Raw genomic sequence first — 18,661 nt, 5'->3', positions numbered from 1 at the left:
AACAATTAACCTAAATTTAACCCATCCCTTCCCATCCAAAATAAAAATAAAAAACTCAACCCTTACCCCTTTTTCAGCCTCTCTTCTCTTCTTCCATTTTCGAGGGTTTCCAAGTTTGAAAAAAAATCCCATTTTCCTAAGAAACAAACAGAGAACAAAGGGACAAAGCAAGGCAAAAAAACCGGTACAACCACCACTACGCGGTGACTCCAGCTCCACCAGGCCTGCCTCACCATCGCCATAGAGGCGAGTCGGGTCGAGCTGCGAAGCCCCAGCCGGACCCGTCGCAGACTGTGACGACGTCGTTCCAGATTCTATGCAACGACTTGAAGGCCAGAGGGGTGATCGGGAAGTCCGGGAGCATTATCAAGTTGATTCGGCAACACACTAGCGTGTGGATCAACGTGCACGAGCTGATCCCCAGGGATGAGGAGCGGATCACCGAGATCTCTGACACGCGCCGGTGCATGGATTACTATGAGAGGAGTGTAGAGATTTTTTGGTGGGAGTTTGAGTCTCTGGCAGTATACTTTCCACTTCTATTTCTTGAGGCTTGGGGAGTGTTTGGTTGTTGAGAAAATTGGAGTTTGAGATTTGATGAAAATTAGAGTTTGGGATTATTGTGATTTTTTTTTTTTTGGAGATTTGATGAAATTTTCCAAACTCACTTTTTGAACCAGAGAAGGTCATTAGGCTGGGTGGAGCAGTGAGATTTGAGTTTTTCACTTTAGGGGCATTTTGATAATTTTGATAATTGGGTAATTGGGTGGGTTGGGGTTTACTCATAATAATTGGGTTGGGTTGGATTTGGGTTAGAAACAAATTAGTTAAATGAGTTTTAATGGGTAAATGAGTTTTATATACCCAACCCAATTATGCCCACCCCAAACCCACCCATTTGACACCCTTAGTTGCTACATGCACTTTTTTTTTTTACGGTTACTCTATAAATATAAATATTTGTGAAGTATGGGAGCAAGGCCGGCTCAATAGGTGATGCAAGTGATGCAATCGCCTAAGGCCCCAAATAAAAGAAGGCTCCCACTTATAAAAAAAAATATATATATATATATATAATATTTATTTATATATTTTAGTTAAAAAAATTTTAAGCATTTTTATTGGTCAATAAAATGCATTAAAAAGGCCCATTGTATCCTAAAATGCAAAAGATTAAAAAGGAAAAAAAAAAAAAAAGAGTCAAACTCCAGCTAACAAAATTAAATTTTAGGAGACAAATTTATTAACTCATTCTTGAAATATGCTAAAATCAAAATTAATAGCAGATAAATTCATTAATAATACAATGTAATTGTCTTGAAATATGCTAAAATACAGATTATAAATTTCAAAAACAAAAGAAAAACCTCTCATCTCTCTATCTCTCTGCCTCTCCACCGTCTTACCTTTCTTTTCTTCATTTTCATCTTGATTCTTGATTTTTTTCCATCAACTCAGTTAGTCAGTCTGGCTTAAAATTTTTCTTTGTTGATTCTAGCATCATACCAGTCTACCAGTTGACCACAAGAGGTATTCTTCTTCTTCAGTTCTTCCCCTCTTCCTCTTTGTCTTTTCGAAAATAAAAACTCAGAGTCTTCTATTTCTTTAACTAAAATTATATATATTTTTAGTTTGTTTCCCACTTTCATTGCATTGCACAATTGTTTGATGGGATGGGAGTCATGGGACACGTTTTTTTGCTAATGATGGCTTTTCTAATTCTGCCCCTCTTTGGACCATGAATCACTGATAGTCTAATACTCTGATAGGACAAAACAAACACAAAGTACTAAAAACTTTACTAAACTAGTACTAAACTCTCTTTTCTTTCCATAGTGGTATTCTCTATGATAGGACACGTTTTTTCTTTAAAACTTAGCCATAGGAATATAGGATGTAGTGGAGTATAGCTGGATGGTTCTCACTTTTTATTTTTTATTTTTTAGGAGTACAGCCCACAAACCACAGTTATAACTTACATGGTTTGGTCCAACGGTTTCTCACTTTTTTTTTTTTTTAATCTAACACTTTATTTATTATTATAAATTATTATATTAATTAATAATGATGTGTATCATATCAACTCATTTGTGTTATAGTGACACTAATTTATTAAAGTATGTATTAAATTAATTTTTATTTGTGCAAGTTTAAATTTTAAAGTGGTCACGGTTTTAGAAAAATTTCAATAATCAGGTTCTATTGTTCTATACTTTAATTTTATTTTTAGTTAAATTATCATTTTTAATTATAAATTATGTCACAAGAAAGATTAAGCGGATTAGCTATATTATCAATTGAAAAAGAAATGTTAGAGGAACTTAATTACAAAAACTTAATTAGTAATTTTGCATCTCAAAAAGCAAGAAAAATATATTTTAAATAAAAAAATTCAATTTATATTTTATTTGATTAATATTTAATTATAAAAAGGTCGCATTTAAAATTTTCGCCTAAGACCCCAAAAGTTGTTAAGTCAACCCTGTAGAGTCAAATTATAACAGCCAAATTTTAAGTATTAAAGAAGGAGTTTCCCACATATATATATATATATATATATATTAGCCTATAAGATAAATTCTATCTTGTAAAAATAAAAAAAAATTGGTGAAACATATGATACAACTACGAGGTTCAGGGATGTTTGGTTTGTATTTTCAAACAACAATTTTCAATTTTTAAACAACATTATACATATTTTGATATATTTTTTTATCTAAACGTATTTTCAAAATATTTTTAAACAACAATTTTTAGTTTTTTAAAAGCATATACCAAACTGCTTGTCTCCTATTTTTTTTACTTACATGTCCTTGAAGGACTCACTGCGATTTCTCACTCTAAGAAACTCCATCCACTCTCTGATTCTCTCTCCGCGCAAGCTCACTTTCCCATACAAACTCTCTTTCTCTCCTCTTTCAGGTTTCAATGATTTATCAAAACTCCCTGTTTGGTCACTGAGAAAAAAAACCATACTACTTTTACTTAGAATTGTTTGTTTTTATTTTTCTTTTGTTGTTGTTGTTGTTGTTGATGTGCAGCTATGGATTCCAATTCATCTTCTACCCTGGTTTTATGTGGAAAATCGACGGCTGAGAATGAAATCGCAGTCTCTCTAAAGAGCAATAAGACTCTGAAGCTCCCAGGTGATAGCGAAGTTTCTGTTCTTTTGAAATCGGAGCTCGAAGAAAACTCTTTTCGCATCGATTCCTACATGGCTTCTCTTTCAACCAGTCAGTTTGGTAGGTTTCTCATTTGGTCTCCGAGGTTGCCTTCCACGCACGACGTCGTTTCTCAGTAAGTTTCTTATAAACTATCTTTTTTTCGTATATAAATTTTAGTTTAGGGACGGAAATATTTTCGCTAAACTTTTATTTTCCGCTATGTTGGAAATTTCTTTTGATTTATAATTTTGGGTTAGTAATTGTGCGTTTTTTGGTTTCATCAGCAATTTTGGTGAGCTTCCACTTGGTACGGTTTGTGTTGCCGATGTTCAGTTTAAAGGACGAGGTGTGAAACACTACTTGATTAACTTTTTGTGCTTGTTGCTTGCTTACAATTTGGAAATTATTATTATTATTGAGCAAACACCACATTTATTTCTTAAAGTTTGCCCAATATTCTAATTTCACTCCTTAAATTTGAAAAATGGTGATTTGGTCATTAAAGAATGTAAGATGATCCCAATTGCTCTGTATGCTATCATGAATGAATCATAAGGTGTGATCTGATCAGCTAATTTATAACAAAACAATAATAATAATAATAAGGTAAAATACAAAAGCTACCTCTAAGACTTGGGCTGGTGTTTGATACTACCAAAACTTTTCAAAATTAACCAATTTACTCCCTAGTCACAAATATCACTTAACACCGTTTGAAAATTCCCTTTCTCCTCCTGCTTCATTTTCCATCCTTGGTTGCTGCTTATCTGCCATGGGCTATACAGACTTCCCTCACACATTAATTGCCATAATGCAGTCACTGTGAGACCTGTGCAATCAAGACAAGGTGTTGGAAGTAAGTAGAGGACTTATAGAGGAGCAGGAACTTTCAAAATGGTGTTAAAGTGTTTTTTGTGCTTAGGGAGAAAATTGGATATTTTTTAAAAATCTTTGTTATATCTTTTATTAGCCCAAACCTCAAGGGTGGTATTTTGTATTTTACCCTAATAATTATCTAGGTAGCTTATCCTTGATTCCTTACAATTTACACGGTGTTTGGAAAAAACTAGCGGAGAGAAAAGAAAGAAAAGGGGAGAGGGAAGAGGGAAGAGAAAAGGGTAGCTCAAATTGGTTACCTTAAATAATGCTCATGAGAATTAGTTTAGGGGTAAAAGAGAAAAAGAGTTGTTGTCAAGAGATACTTCCAGAGAGAGAGAGAGTGAAAAAAAAAAAAAAAAAAAGCTTTCATTTAGTTTAGGGGTAAAAGAGAAAAAGAGTGGTTGTCAAGAGATACTTCCAGAGAGAGAGTGAAAAAAAAAAAAAAAAAAGCTTTCATTTTTAGTGACATTGACCACTTTTCCAAACAAAAGAAGTCAATGCATATCATATATATTCTACTTTAAGTTACTTTAAGTATGGTATCATAATAGGTCCAAATGTTTTTTGATAGATCTATTATAGGACCAAAATTATGGTGTCTCCTTTCACTTGGGTAAATAGCATAATGGTTGAGCTGGCTTCAAGGTGGCTTAAAAAGTATATGCGAGCAGTCCCAAGTGTCCAAGTGGAATAAAACTGCCACATGGATAGCATCAATTTTTGCCAACATTAATGTGGCAATAGTAAACCTTCATGGTAGCTACAAGCCACTTTTAATCCATTGGACTCTCACATGTAATTTTTAAGCCACCTGTACTTCTTTTTTATTACTTCTTTATTTTTTGTAAATGTGCCCAATCAAATGATACACACCATTCAAATTAGCATACGGACCAAATTGGATCATTTTAAATTATTTGAGGATTAAACTGCAACCTCTGAAACTCTAGGGACGATTCTGGAAAATTGTGGAAACTTTAAGGACTAAATGTAATATTGCCGTTATGTTTTATAATTACTTATGATAAGGAATTTTGCAGGTCGTTCAAAGAATGTGTGGGAATCTCCAATGGGTTGCCTTATGTTTTCTTTTACAACGCAAATGGAGGATGGGCGAGTTGTGCCTCTGGTGCAATACGTCGTGTCTCTTGCTATTACTGAGGCAATAAAGGATGTTTGTGACAAAAATGTGAGTTGCCAGTTTGTGTATATTGTGTTGTTACACTGACCATTTTTCCAATTGAATTAAGCTGAGCATTTATTCTTCTGATTATTGTCATCTCTAGTATGGATCTGGTAAATATTATGAATTAAAAAAAAAAAAAAAAAATTAGCATTGGAGAAAACTTAATAAAATTGGAAGCCTTAAATTTAAGGACTTTTAGATTGACTTGATTTGGCGTTTGAAGTGTCACAGAGTTAAAGATTAATTTCACTCTTACTTTCTTACATGATATACAGATTGTAGTATACATAAGAGTGATCATTGATGTTGTCAACTTTTTGACGTATGCAATAGTTCAGACCGTCTATATTTTTTTATCTTTGGCTCAGTTGGACTATGCACAGCAGCCATGATTGCAATCTAGCAAACTGAGCAATGAGCGGCGTGGAAGGGTACATGGGATATGCTAATTTTTGGTTGCATTGTTCTCTTCAGGGCTTACCATGTATTGATGTTAAGATAAAGTGGCCAAATGATCTTTACTTAAATGGCCTTAAAGTTGGAGGCATTTTGTGCACCTCAACATATAGATCGAAGAAGTTCAATGTCAGTGCCGGTAATGGAATTGTCCTTGGGCTAAATATGAATGTATTGCAGCCAACCATGCTTCTGTTATGTAACTGAATGAGCTGTTTTCTTTCAAAGCTAAAATAATGGCATATTAAATGTTTTGCATGATCTATATATTAAATCATTCCATGTTCTTGCAGGTATAGGTTTGAATGTTGATAATGAGAAACCAACAACATGCTTGAATGCAGTTCTCAAAGAACTTTCTGTTGTGGCTTACCAATTAAGTAGAGAAGAAATACTTGCGGCCTTCTTTGAAAAATTTGAGAAATTTAATGATCTTTTCATAAATCAAGGTAAATCTATGATCTAATCATTTTTATACCATTTTCATTCTAAATAGTATGACCTTGCAATGATCAATTTGACGTTTCCTTTGTCATGTTGAATTTGATCTTTTCTGTTAAATGTCAGCTTAACTATGCACTTTGCTGCTTTCTTTGACTTTCATATCTCTCAGGCTATAAGAATTCCCATTTACTTTTAGCAAGTCAACTTAATTTATAGAGAAAGGATAAAACGTGAATTATAGGTACAGATCATCAACCAGTTAAATGAAAAGGGGAGTTTGGAATTGGAATGCACTTTTTTGCCTCAATATCTACTGAAACCTATAAAAACACATCAAATCCATTACATGAATATTTTAGAAATAGAGAACACTGGACTAAGAATACTGTTTCCAAACAAATCTTTTATATTGGTGAATATACATTGCTGTCACCCACTTTTCATATATGATCAGTTGGATTTAGCTTCAGTAAGCTACTGGTATGTCACTGCGCAAAAGCCTAATATGTTTTTCATGTGATTTTGAAACCTTTTTCATGATTTGTTGATGATGACACCAATCTACCAATTTTTGGGCAAGTACTTGTTGTGCATCAGGGTTTTGTTAGTTTGACAATAAGAAAAGATTTTGTTATGCTTTTAGCAGTGCTTAATAAGCTAGCCTTTAATACTACCCTAATAGAGAGGGTTGACAGTGAGGTAATCGTTCAATCCTGCATGAGTATGTGAGTTATATGTGAAGCACAGACACGCCATAATGGGCACTGGGTCAGTGTCGGACATGGGAAAGTCACCGACAAGGCTGCCTGCATGTCCCATCCATGTCAGTGAAGAAATAAAAAAATTATGTGGCTCGGATAGGACATGGCCCGGACACGATCGCAACACGGGCATGCAAAAAATAAAAAATAAAAAGATAGATCTGCTTACACATGGCACAATCTCCATTGCTTATCTAGTGTTTTCGCCCTTATACTCTTCAGTCTTCAAGCCCTAGAGTTGAGTTCTCTTTCTCTTTCTCTCTCTCTCTCTCTCGTGACTCACAGCTGCCAGGAAGTGCCAGATCAGTGGCCGGCAATGCTAGTTCATCCATCGCCACCCATTGATATTGGAGATCACACCACCCACTGATTTTTTTTTACTCTCTCTCTCTCTCTCTCTCTCTCTAAAAAAATGATGGCTCCCGGTTGGTAGTGGAACTATTTGAGTTGTTTGTTTTGGTTTGGTTAAGTGTTAGTTTTATTATTATTATTATTTTAATAACGACTAGTTATCTTTACTTATCAAAAAAAAAAATTATTAGGCTAATTACACTTTACCCCCTATGATTTGGGTCACTTTAACATTGCAGTGTTTTGAAAAGTGTCACTTTGTCCACCCAAAGTCGCCTCCGTTAACCTTCGTTACTGATCACCATTAAAAAAGGGGTAAATATGTCCTTTTGATCCTCTTTTATGCCTCTCTCCTCAAACTAGGCCAAAAGACCCCTAATCCCCAATCTCCACCACCAACCTTCATCCACACTGCCAACCAAATCAACCACCGAGATGCTTAGCTACCTCCACAAAAATGACCATTACAGAGAGGCCAACACAGCACAAACTGTGTCTAGCCAATCCCCTAGAGCACACAGCAGTGGGAGGAAAAGGCCTCTAAACATTGAAGGGAGATCACTCCTTATAAGCACATCTCCATGTGCTTCCCCAGGCGATGGGGGACTCCAAGATTGCTTCTCCCTTTGGTCCTTCACACTTTGCATCTATGCTATTCCATCATCTCTCTCTTTAGCTCTTTTGAAAATATATGAATCTTCATTCCAAATCCTAGCAATCAGATCGGATATTTGGGGGAACAATTAGAAGAAACAAATCTGCAAAGAGGTTAAACAGTCGGATCAAATCTCCCTGTCCACTGCATTCTTCTCTGCCATGTGTTTTGCTCAAAAGAGGTACACGTTGATGGCCACTCCAAGAGGTTAAACAAACTTGCTCTGCAGAAGTTCTGGTTTGACCGGCCTTAGCACAAGCTTCTAATTTGAGAATGCTAATTCAAGGTTCGGATACAAATCCACCACCATCTGATGTTGATAATTAGTTGTGCGAGCTATCCACCACTATCTGATGTTGATAATTAGTTGTGTCTTCGGATGGGTAATCCTTTAACTAGTTTATGATTTCTCATCAGCTCTATTATTTTTTTCCCATATCTCTTGGAGTTTCGCCTAACTTTTAATGGATTTGCTACGATTTCAAGTTTAAGGTTTGTTGCTCAGCTTATGACTAGTGGTATCACTTCATAAAAAAATCAAGATCTAAAAGTAATATTTGTTTTTTTTCGTGTTCTTAGCCAAAGTATAAAAACTTCCACAATTTTTATAAAACGCTTACTTTTATATCTTGATTTCTATGTTTGTTTTATGTTTTTCTTGTTTTTGACGGTGAAAATGATGAGGTGGGTAATGGCTGCTTAATGGAGGCAGCCTCGGGTGGGTAAAATGACTTTTTTCAAAACATAGGTAAGCAACATTAAAATGGTGCAAATCATAGGTGGGCAAAGTATAATTATCCCTTATTATTAAATTTGGGGGGCATGACCAGGGTTAGTATTTGTATGTAAGCTCAGCTCATTTGGTTTGTTTGTTTATTATTTTTATCCATTATTGTTTTTTTTTTTAAATTTGATTTTAGATATATTTTCAAATATTTTATATGTGTTACATATTTTTAAAACCTAAAATAAGCATAAATTATACCTAAAAATATATAAAATATACCTAAAAATTATTTTTAATTAAATTATTAATTGCCATATCACCCACATGTTGTGTCCTCATTTTCAAAAAATGCTAGTGTCCCATGTAGTGCCGTTTCCTGTGTTGTGTCTGTATCATTGCTTCCTAAAAAAGGTATGTTTGATGAAATGCTGTGTCATTCAGTGACTGCCATAGTTTATGTAATAAACTAGATATAATATGTAGAATCATGCCAAATTATTAAATTATTCTTCTGTGCATTTTGCAGGATTTCAGACTCTTGAGGAGCTATATTATAAGACATGGCTGCACAGGTGACGTGTCAATCTTAATTCTGTCTTTCAGTGGTTGACAATGGCAGCCTTTTTTGTACAAGTTTTCAGTTATATTCTTGCAAATAATGCATATTCTTCTGCTTGTATGCATTAGTGGCTATTCGTGAAAGAATTAAAGGTTCAGCATTATGGATTGTGTGACCATGCATCTGTAAGGCAGAGAAAATGTCTACTCCCATGTCCAAATTATTCCTTTCTCCTCACTTTATTCTTGTAATAAAAAAAAAAAAATTGTCCTTACTCACAATTCAGAGGTTAAATAAAAGAATAGTAATTACATCAGCTGTCCAACTTGACTCAGTACTAAACCCTCCTCCTGGCGTTTTTTGTTGTCTTCCTGTGACACTAAAGTCAAAGAGATCAAGGGCTAATAGAGACAGTCGACTTGACTCAAGTTAAAATCCCTTTACCAACTATTGGGATGGCAAAGTGAATTTCATTTACAAATTTTACATCCTATGATGTATTATTAATTGTTGAAATCATAGGCGATCAATATTTTCCCACAGCCAAAATCCCCTCCCCTCCCCCATTTTTTTCCTTCTTGGAATTGGCCTCACTATTGCTTCAATGTAAACCTTGCTACTCATTAACTAATCCTTATGAATGCAACAATTGGTCTTGAATGCACGTGACTGAAGCATTTTGGCTTTCTCTCTCATCATATCCCCTATTGGTGCTACCTCCATCTTCTTAAGAGTGTCACGATTTCTTTTCCCTTTATTTTTGTGTGTTTATAATTATCACCATTCATCCATCTGAACTTCATTATTCCCTCATTCCATCACTTTAGAATATCGGGTTTGTTGAAGGACTATGAATAACATATATTATTTCAAATCTATGGTGTCTACTCCATAATGATTGCTCTTTATTATTAGGCCGAGATACCAATTGGTTTTTGATGTAGACGTGGATTGAACTACAAATGTCTTATTTGACTATAAATAACATATTATCTCAGAATTCTTTTGTTGGAGGGAGGCAAATTCTTGATTCCATTCACATTGCTAATGAATGCTTGGATAGTAGAATGAAGAGTAGAATTCCAGGTGTGATTGTCAAATTGGATATTGAGAAAACTTATGATCATGTGAATTGGGATGCCTTGTTTTATCTCATGGGGAGGATGGGTTTTGGAGAGAAGTGGAGGAGGTGGATGAAGTTTTGTGTTTCTACTGTCCGTTTTTTAGTTCTTGTTAATGGCGCTCTCCAGTGGGATTTTTTGGTAGTACTTGAGGCCTTCGCCAAGGGGACTCCTTGTCTCCTCTTCTCTTCCTGTTGGTGATGGAAGTTTTGAGCAGGTTGTTGAACAAAGAACAGAAGAGGGAGGCTTTCTTAGGGGTTTCCAAGCAAATTCCCATTCTCAAGGAGGTTTGTGTATTTCTCATCTTCTTTTTGTTGATGACACTATCATTTTTTGTGATGCAACCGGGGAACAACTCTTATATATTTGGATGGTGATGATTTTCTTTAAGGTTATCACAGGCTTGAAAGTTAATATTGGTAAGAGTGAGATTGTTCCAATGGGGGTGATAGGGAGTTTGAATACATTATCTAGTGTCTTAAGTTGCAATGTTGGTAAGCTAACCATGACGTAACCATGACGTACTTGGATATGCCTGTTGGAGCTCATTTTAAGGATCCATCAATTTGGAATCCTATTATAGAAAAAATGGAGAAGAAGCTTTCTAGTTGGAAACGTTTATATTTGTCAAAAGGGGAAGATTAACTTTACTGAAAAGTAACCTTTCAAGCCTTCCCACCTATTTCTTATCCTTGTTTTCTATCCCTCAAGTTGTGGTGGATAGATTAGGAAGGATCTAGAGAAATTTCCTACGGGGGAGTTCTGAGGAAGCTTTCAAATATCCACTTGTTGCTTGGAATAAGGTGTGTTGGCCAATGGAGAATGAAGGTTTGGGGATTCGGAGGATTGGTTTGTTTAATCAAGCCCTGCTTGGAAAATGGTTATATGGTGGTTTGGAAGTGAAACCGATCATTTATGGCATCCAGTAATAGCTACCAAGTATGGAATGTCTAGTGGAGGTTGGTGCACTAGAGTTAGTAGAGGTGCTCAGGGATGTGGAATGTGGAAGAATATTAGGAAAGGTGTTGAGAGTTTCTTTGGTCATGTGTTACAATGTGGTGGGAGAGGGTTTTCATATTCAATTCTGGTATGATCTTTGGTGTGGGCAGATTCCCTTAAAGGATCTTTACCCTAATCTTTTCTCTCGTGCTATGGGAAAAGAAGCTTCGATTTTTGAGTTGATTACTATTTCATCAAATGGTGGTAGTAGGAGTCGGAATATTCAATTCCACAAGGCTCCTGATGATTGGGAGGAGGAGAGAGTGTTTTCTTTTTACGAGCATGTTTATTCCAAAATGCCTAGGAGTGAGGGAATTGATAGTTTGTTTTGGAATTCAACCCCGAATGGTGTTTTTGATGTGCACTCTTTCTATAATTCCTTATCTACTCCTCCTACCTTTCCTTTCCCTTGGAAGTGTATTTGGAGTATTATGGTACCTAGAAAAGTGTCTTTCTTTTTATGGACCTCAACTCGGGATGGTATTCTTACTATTGACAACCTTATAAAAAGAAACCTGTCTTTGGTTAATTGGTGTTGCTTGTGCCATTGCGATGAAGAAACAGTGGATCATCTTTTAATTCATTATAAGTTTGCACACGCCTTATGGAGTGAAGTGTTTTTGATGTTTGGTTTGCAGTGGGTGATGTGATGCAAAGGACGGCTGTTTCTCTTCTTTTTGCATGGGAGAATTTTCTGGGGTTATACTATTCTTCGATCTAGAATATGGTGCCAGCCTGTTTGATGTGGTTGATTTGGAAGGAACATAATACCTGCATTTTGAGGATGTTGAGAAATCTACTGATTTTTTGAAGTCTTTGCTAGTTGGGACTTTTTTTGAGTGGTCTCGTATTTGGGGTTTTACACAATGTATTTCCGTTTTTGATTTCGTGCAATCTGTTTGTGTTTTTGTTTGATTTGTTTGTATTTGTTCCTAGTACTCTATTCATCATCGTGAACATGTACTTTTTTTAATGAAAATATCTATTACCGATAAAAAATAATAAAAAATATTGTGCATGTATATTTGCCTTAATGTTTCAGTTACAAACGCATGATTTTTCTCTTTTGTTATGTGCATGCAGTGGGCAAAGAGTAATTGTACAGGAAAAGAACGAGGACCAAATGGTTGAAAATGTAGTAACTATTCAGGTAGGATGAAATTTAAAGGCTTCCTACTTGCTAGATAAGTTGCCGAATGAATGTATATGGATGAAATTATGTATTTCTTAAAAAAAAAAAAAATTAAAAAAAAAAAAAAATGTATTCACTTGCTTATTTTGTATAGCTAGGGGAACATCTTCATACTTGGGACTTCATGGTTAAGATTTTGATTTAAGTGAAAAACTTATCCAATTCATTGCAATTTACTAATAGTGATCAGAATCTTTAGCATGGTTCTTAAGATCTAGATTTAAATCATAAATTATACAATTTCACAATTCCAACTCTATCAAACAATCTAGATTGCTTTAAAAATTGTGAACTTGTAAGACCATAATTGGATCTAATGTAAAATCAGTAAAACCTAGATTTTTAGTTAAGGTTTTACCGATTCTATAACTTTGTGGAAATTGGGATGTTTAGTAAAATTGGAATTCTAGATTTTATTGATTCTACAATCTGTTGGAAATTGGGATATTTATACAATCAGCCAATCAAATTACATACAGGCACCAGGCCAAAAATAGAAAAAATATAAAAGAATGACTGAATGCAACATACAGCAAAATGCTTTTTAACAAAAACATTTAATTACATATAAAATTTGTGTGACTTGCAATATTGTCTGTAAGTTGTGATGTATGTGCTTATGGAAAATATAGATATTTTTATTAAGAAGTTTCTTTTTCCATATTACTTTAGCTTGGATTTTAACAAATTTAAAATGCTAATTACACTTTAAACAGAATGCAAGGATTTAAATCTTGATCTTTTCAGTTACTGTAAATGCAAACTCTACTTTTTGAGCTACATTGCAAACTTGTATACTTTTGCTTGTAGAATTTCGTAATGTATGCCTGTACTTTTTATAGTTATTTTTCATTTTGTTAAATCACACAATTTTTTTATCCAATCTTGGACACCCTTCTATAATTCTATATAGGATCTTGACTTTAACAACCTTGATCTTCAGCTATATCCTATTAAAGAACACATGGAGATGTAAATGAGGGTGCCAATGATCTGGCTAAAAATTAGATAGCAGTATCAATTTTTTTTTTTTAATAATTCAATAGTTACAGTCGGGGAGGGGGGATTCAAACCCTAGGCATCTCCATTGGAAACACTAATTTTCAAGCATAATCAATGCCAAACTTTGTGCGATTTCATTTCAATGGGGATTGTTCAATTGTTCAGAGTATGACATATGAGTTGCTGATCCTAGAAAATTGTATTTTTTATATTTAATTCTATCTTTGTAGGGTTTGACATCCTCAGGATATTTGCTAGCTATTGGTGATGACAATCAAATGTATGAGCTTCATCCTGATGGCAATAGGTAAATTTTTTAGATGGTATTTTCATGTTGGATAAAATAATATTGTAAAAAGTTGTTGAGATTTTTCATAATTATGGAAATATGCTACAAAGTATATGTAGGTCAGTACGGTATATTATCTTATATGGTTAATTGCAAATTACACTAAGAAAACCATTAACTGTCAATAAAAGAATGTGATAAACAAACATGCCTGAGGTCTGTTATGGTTTGACAATGTGGACTCCTCTAAGTTGGGTAGACAGAAACACTATGAAGACACCAGGGTAGTGTCCCAGCAAAAGAGACCAAATGCATAAAGGTTTCCTTTTCAATTAAAACCAATGCCCTGTCAAAATTATCATAAACTGTTTCTTCCTTTTTCTTTTTCTTTTTTTCTTTTTTTGATAGAATAAACCATTTCTTCCTTAAAGCAACCATTCCTTTTGAATCCCATTTTAAGCATGAAAAGGCTTAAATGTGTTTGCTCATCATAGTTCCTTTCATGTCACAATGCATAAAGTTTGTCCTCATAATACTCTCATAGAGCCTAACCTAACTAACGTACTACAGATGTTTTGGGGATCTTAATTCTTAAATTTTGCTCCGACTTTTTCTTGTCTTTCCCTTCCAGTTTTGCTTGATCATTGTAATTTGGTCTCTTGTTGATGATGCCCTTCTAGTACATTTCTTGTGTACTTGTGCTGTTTTATTTTCTTAATATAAGTTTTTATATTACTTACCCAAAAAAAAAAAATCTTAAATTTTGCTATTGGCCTCTCATAGCCTTCCATTGTTGTATAACTTTTTTTTTAATTTTTTTTTTATAGTTAATAATAATTTTACTAAAATGAGACTACTTCGTGTAAAAATACCCGAAGTAGCTAAAGAATTACAATTGAAAAAATATTTACAAATATTAGGTCCCCTACACTGCCACCCACATAATAAATCAAGAACCTTCTCCAATAATACCCACTAAATCCCAAACATCCTGAATGTAAAAACTCCACAGCTCAAATGCTGCACTACAATGGATCAAAAGGAGGTCCATAGATGTAGGCAGCCGTGTCAAAACAGTCAAAACATCCTACCTTTCTTCTTCTGAAAGGTGCTGCAGGAGCAAAATATAGGTCCCCAATTACGCAGACCTATGGATGTAGATGCAAGAAGATAGCATAACCACTGACCTGGTGAATGGAGGCTGCCACCAGTTCGGTCTAAGGCATATTCAATTAATGTGTAGGATTTTTTTTATTTACATTATGTAATTGGTTAAACCTTTTGTTTTTTCCTGCTTGGTTTAGGATTTTATTCCTTTTCCTATGTTAGTAGAATTACTTTCATTGGTTAGAATCATTTCCCAACCTTACTAGGATAATTAGTTTGGAACTCTATTTAAAGAACCTAGAGTTCACCATTATAGTACAGTTTGAAGTTTTACCTTCAATAGTTTGGTGTTGATTCCAGATGACCTTAGGTGCTGATTCCAATCAAGAGTAAGTACTAATTTCTAGGTTTATTATTAATTTTTCTGCTCTTGTTGATTTTTAATCCCTTTGAGAATTTATGCTGCATCAAAAAGCCCTCTGAGCGTGGTGTTGAGTAAGTCCTTTAACAACTTGTTAATACACTTTTTGCCATTTTTCGAATAAGTGTACGAATGTCGAATAAATTGTGCTTCTATTCCCTCTAATATCATGTTTAAAATATAAACATTACTGGAATTACATGTGACTTTTTTTTTTTGTTTTTGGGGGATAAGTAATGAAAGATATATTAAATAAGAGAAGAAAAAAAAAAAAAGAAAAAGAAAAAATGTCACCAAGTATACAGGAAGTGTACATCAGGGACAAAGAACAATCAAGCGCTAAAATTACAGTAGTCCATTAAAACATGAACTGAAAAAAAAAGTATGTTAGAGATGTTATTGTTCTAGAAGTATGTTACATAAAAATCTAATTATGATAGAAATATAAGTAATCATGATTTTTTTACATTGTGGCTGCAGTTTGGACTTCTTCAAAGGGCTGATTAGAAGAAAACTTGACTGAAGATTCCTATGCACCTTTAACCAGCGGCAACTATCACGTTGCATCATGTGCATACCGATGATGATCATTGTCCCTACTTTTCTTTATGTCTACTCACTTGTTCAATTCACTTATTACTTTGGTGCTGTCTTCTTTTCTTTTTTTATGAGACCTTGTCCAACTTAGTTTTTATTATAATTTTGGTAAGTTACACATGCACCTTCTAGTTCTTGAACCCACAACCTCACATCTATCGTACTCTTATAAAGAGATGAAGTGCCATTTAAGTTAGAGCTCAATGGGTAGGACAAATTTCATAAATTACAACCATTTTACAGTGTTTTATACGGTTTTGATGTCATATGATAAGTGGTTGGGTCATGGTTATTTCAGATGATCATTCATTTGTAGGAATTTTTGTCTCTGTTGTCAGCTATGAAAGAAATTCTTTGAATAAATTGTCCAATGATTGGTTAGGTGCTATAGCAATTAGGTTATACTTATATTTCAAGAGGTACTCAAATAGATGCCTAATTTTGTTGTGCTGACTATGATTGAGATCTATGACCTAGGCGTCATAATAATTTGTTTCTAGGGTTTTGTCATTATGTTGCAAACAGAAGTTGTATTATTTTTATCACTGTTGAATGATTAAAACATGCAAATATAAAGATTCCTTTTCTGATGAGCTGACGAACATTTGGAGTGTCTTGGCACTAGTATGTCCCAACATACAAACCCCTATATGCCCTATGGATGTGGGGTACTTCTTGTGTCTGTGTCTGTGAGAATGTGTAATCTGTTGGGAGAGAAAGCGACTTCCCCACCTCTCCATATGCACAGCCTTCTATTGTTGTAGCTAGACAATATAGGGGTCCATGTCTCGAACATTGTCTCGTCATGTGGAATCATATTGAGGTTGATGTCATTCTCAAAAGGCTGCAAAAGGGTAAGTGAGTGGAAGTTTGTAAGTTATCTCTCTGCCATTGATGAAATCTTATAGTTTTCAATTTCTATGTCCTGGGAATTCACCAAACACATCAAGTTCCAGTATTCAACACGTTTTGCGCCTTTTCTTTTTTATAGTTCTTTAGTTAGGGGAGGAAGGGAGAATTTGAGCACTAGACGTCTTTTTTGAAAATGCTTTCGGCACACAACTTGCACTTGATTGTACAACATTAGCTCATAGATACGACACTTTTATTGATCAAAAGTGGAGTAAAAATATAATTTCGATGTTATGTTCGGGGCTTGTGGGGATAGAATCAAATATGTTTTGTTCTGGTGGTAGTGGTTGATGCTGCTATGATGGTGAAACAATTTAGTTACAGACAACCTTCTGAAATACTCAAAAAGGGTCCTTTCTAAAATGTGCAGATCACACAATTTCATTGTGAGTAGAATGATGGGAAGAAATGAAGATTAGTCAGAGATTGATTTGGAGGATCACTTGCAAGCAAGAATGGTGGACCAAGTTGTCTCAGTGTGTGAGTTGTGGGAGGGGGTGCAGAGAGAGAGAGGGAATCAAATGAGGGTTGGTAACTGGGGCCTGGAGAAAGGTGATGAAAAGAGATGCTTCAAGTTGAGGACAATTGAAATCTAACAAATTCCTTTCACATTCGCAAGGTCCTAGAAAAATTGCAATTACGTGGCCCAGAAGCTTCCTTTTTCTTTTCTTTTTTTTTTTCTTTCTTTTTTCTATCAATGACCCAAAAAATAGATAAAATAACAGCCCCCCATTCCTATTCACATGCTAAGAAAACTACTATATTTTTTAACAATTGCAGAGTTGGAAGTGTTAATTTTTGGCACCGCTTCTCTCAAAACATAAATAAATAAATTTGGTATCACTCTATTAGACATTGGTTGGTAAAGTCTTTGAAGGTATGATGTACATTTTTTACTTCTCTAATATTTGACCAATTACCAATAAAGTAGAGTAGAAATTAATTAATTAATTAAAATAATCTCTCTCAAAAAAAAAAAAAATTAAAACAATCAAAATATAATAAAAATCTTTACACAAGCACATTGCATGCCATGCTTCCTGGAACAATGTACTTGAAACAATTGCAATTATGTGGCCCAAGAGCTTCCTTTTTCTTGTGTTTTACTATCAATCACCCAAAAAATAAATAAAATAATGAGAGAGACATGGGTTGAATGGACCCAATAAGATGTTGACATGTGGTAATTTTGAACACATGGCAGCAACCTATTAGGTCTAGAAAAAGGGAGTGACCCTCAAAAATAATAATATATAGCCATAGTTGTGATTCCAAAATAATAATAATAATAAAAAATCACTCAATCCTGCCCATCATCACAAAAACTTAGCTCATTTGAAATTAAACATGGAGAGATAGAGATCTAATTCTAAGAAATTCATATTAAACCAAAAATGGCAAGAGAAACATACAAGCAAATGAATCCAATCTTTAAAATGTTGGGGTGGGGGGGGGGGGGGGGGGGAAATAAATGTGTGCTTTGACTTTGGTGGAACTCCATCGAAAATTTTCTACTAACAACATCTATTTTTCTAAAGTTTCAATCATTAAAAACCAAATCATAACCACCAAATCAATATAAAAATGACATTTAAATAAAAGAAACAAAAAATTTAGAGTTTAAAAAAAATGTTATATCTTCCTTGTTTCATTGTTATCATTACCTTTTCATTCCTTCAAATTGAATTAACTCATTCTTTTTCATAGGTGTTTTAAGAGCTTTCCTATCACTTGACCAAACAATCTCAAAATGTGTAAAAAATGTTTTTATGTTGTTAGAACATTAACAGCTTCATCAATCCCAAGATTTAGAATAACCATGAATTTCACATGTACATA

General features: G+C 34.3%; 1 protein-coding gene across 1 annotated transcript; it reads left to right on the top strand.

Annotated features, from left to right (window-relative positions):
• Positions 1-2,755: 2,755 nt before the first annotated feature.
• Positions 2,756-16,273, top strand: LOC126698275 (biotin--protein ligase 2-like). The gene is made up of 10 exons (XM_050395382.1): positions 2,756-2,922; positions 3,042-3,297; positions 3,449-3,510; positions 5,084-5,232; positions 5,704-5,824; positions 5,979-6,134; positions 9,150-9,195; positions 12,386-12,452; positions 13,727-13,803; positions 15,794-16,273. Exons 1-10 carry the CDS (start codon positions 2,808-2,810, stop codon positions 15,834-15,836), a joined length of 1,092 nt encoding a protein of 363 aa, XP_050251339.1. The 5' UTR covers positions 2,756-2,807; the 3' UTR covers positions 15,837-16,273.
• Positions 16,274-18,661: the final 2,388 nt, after the last annotated feature.

This window comes from Quercus robur, chromosome 9 (genome assembly GCF_932294415.1).
Source record: "Quercus robur chromosome 9, dhQueRobu3.1, whole genome shotgun sequence".
Taxonomy (NCBI): Eukaryota; Viridiplantae; Streptophyta; class Magnoliopsida; order Fagales; family Fagaceae; genus Quercus; species Quercus robur.
The sequence above is the reverse complement of the archived record's forward strand: the minus strand, read 5'-3'. Positions and strand labels throughout refer to the sequence as shown.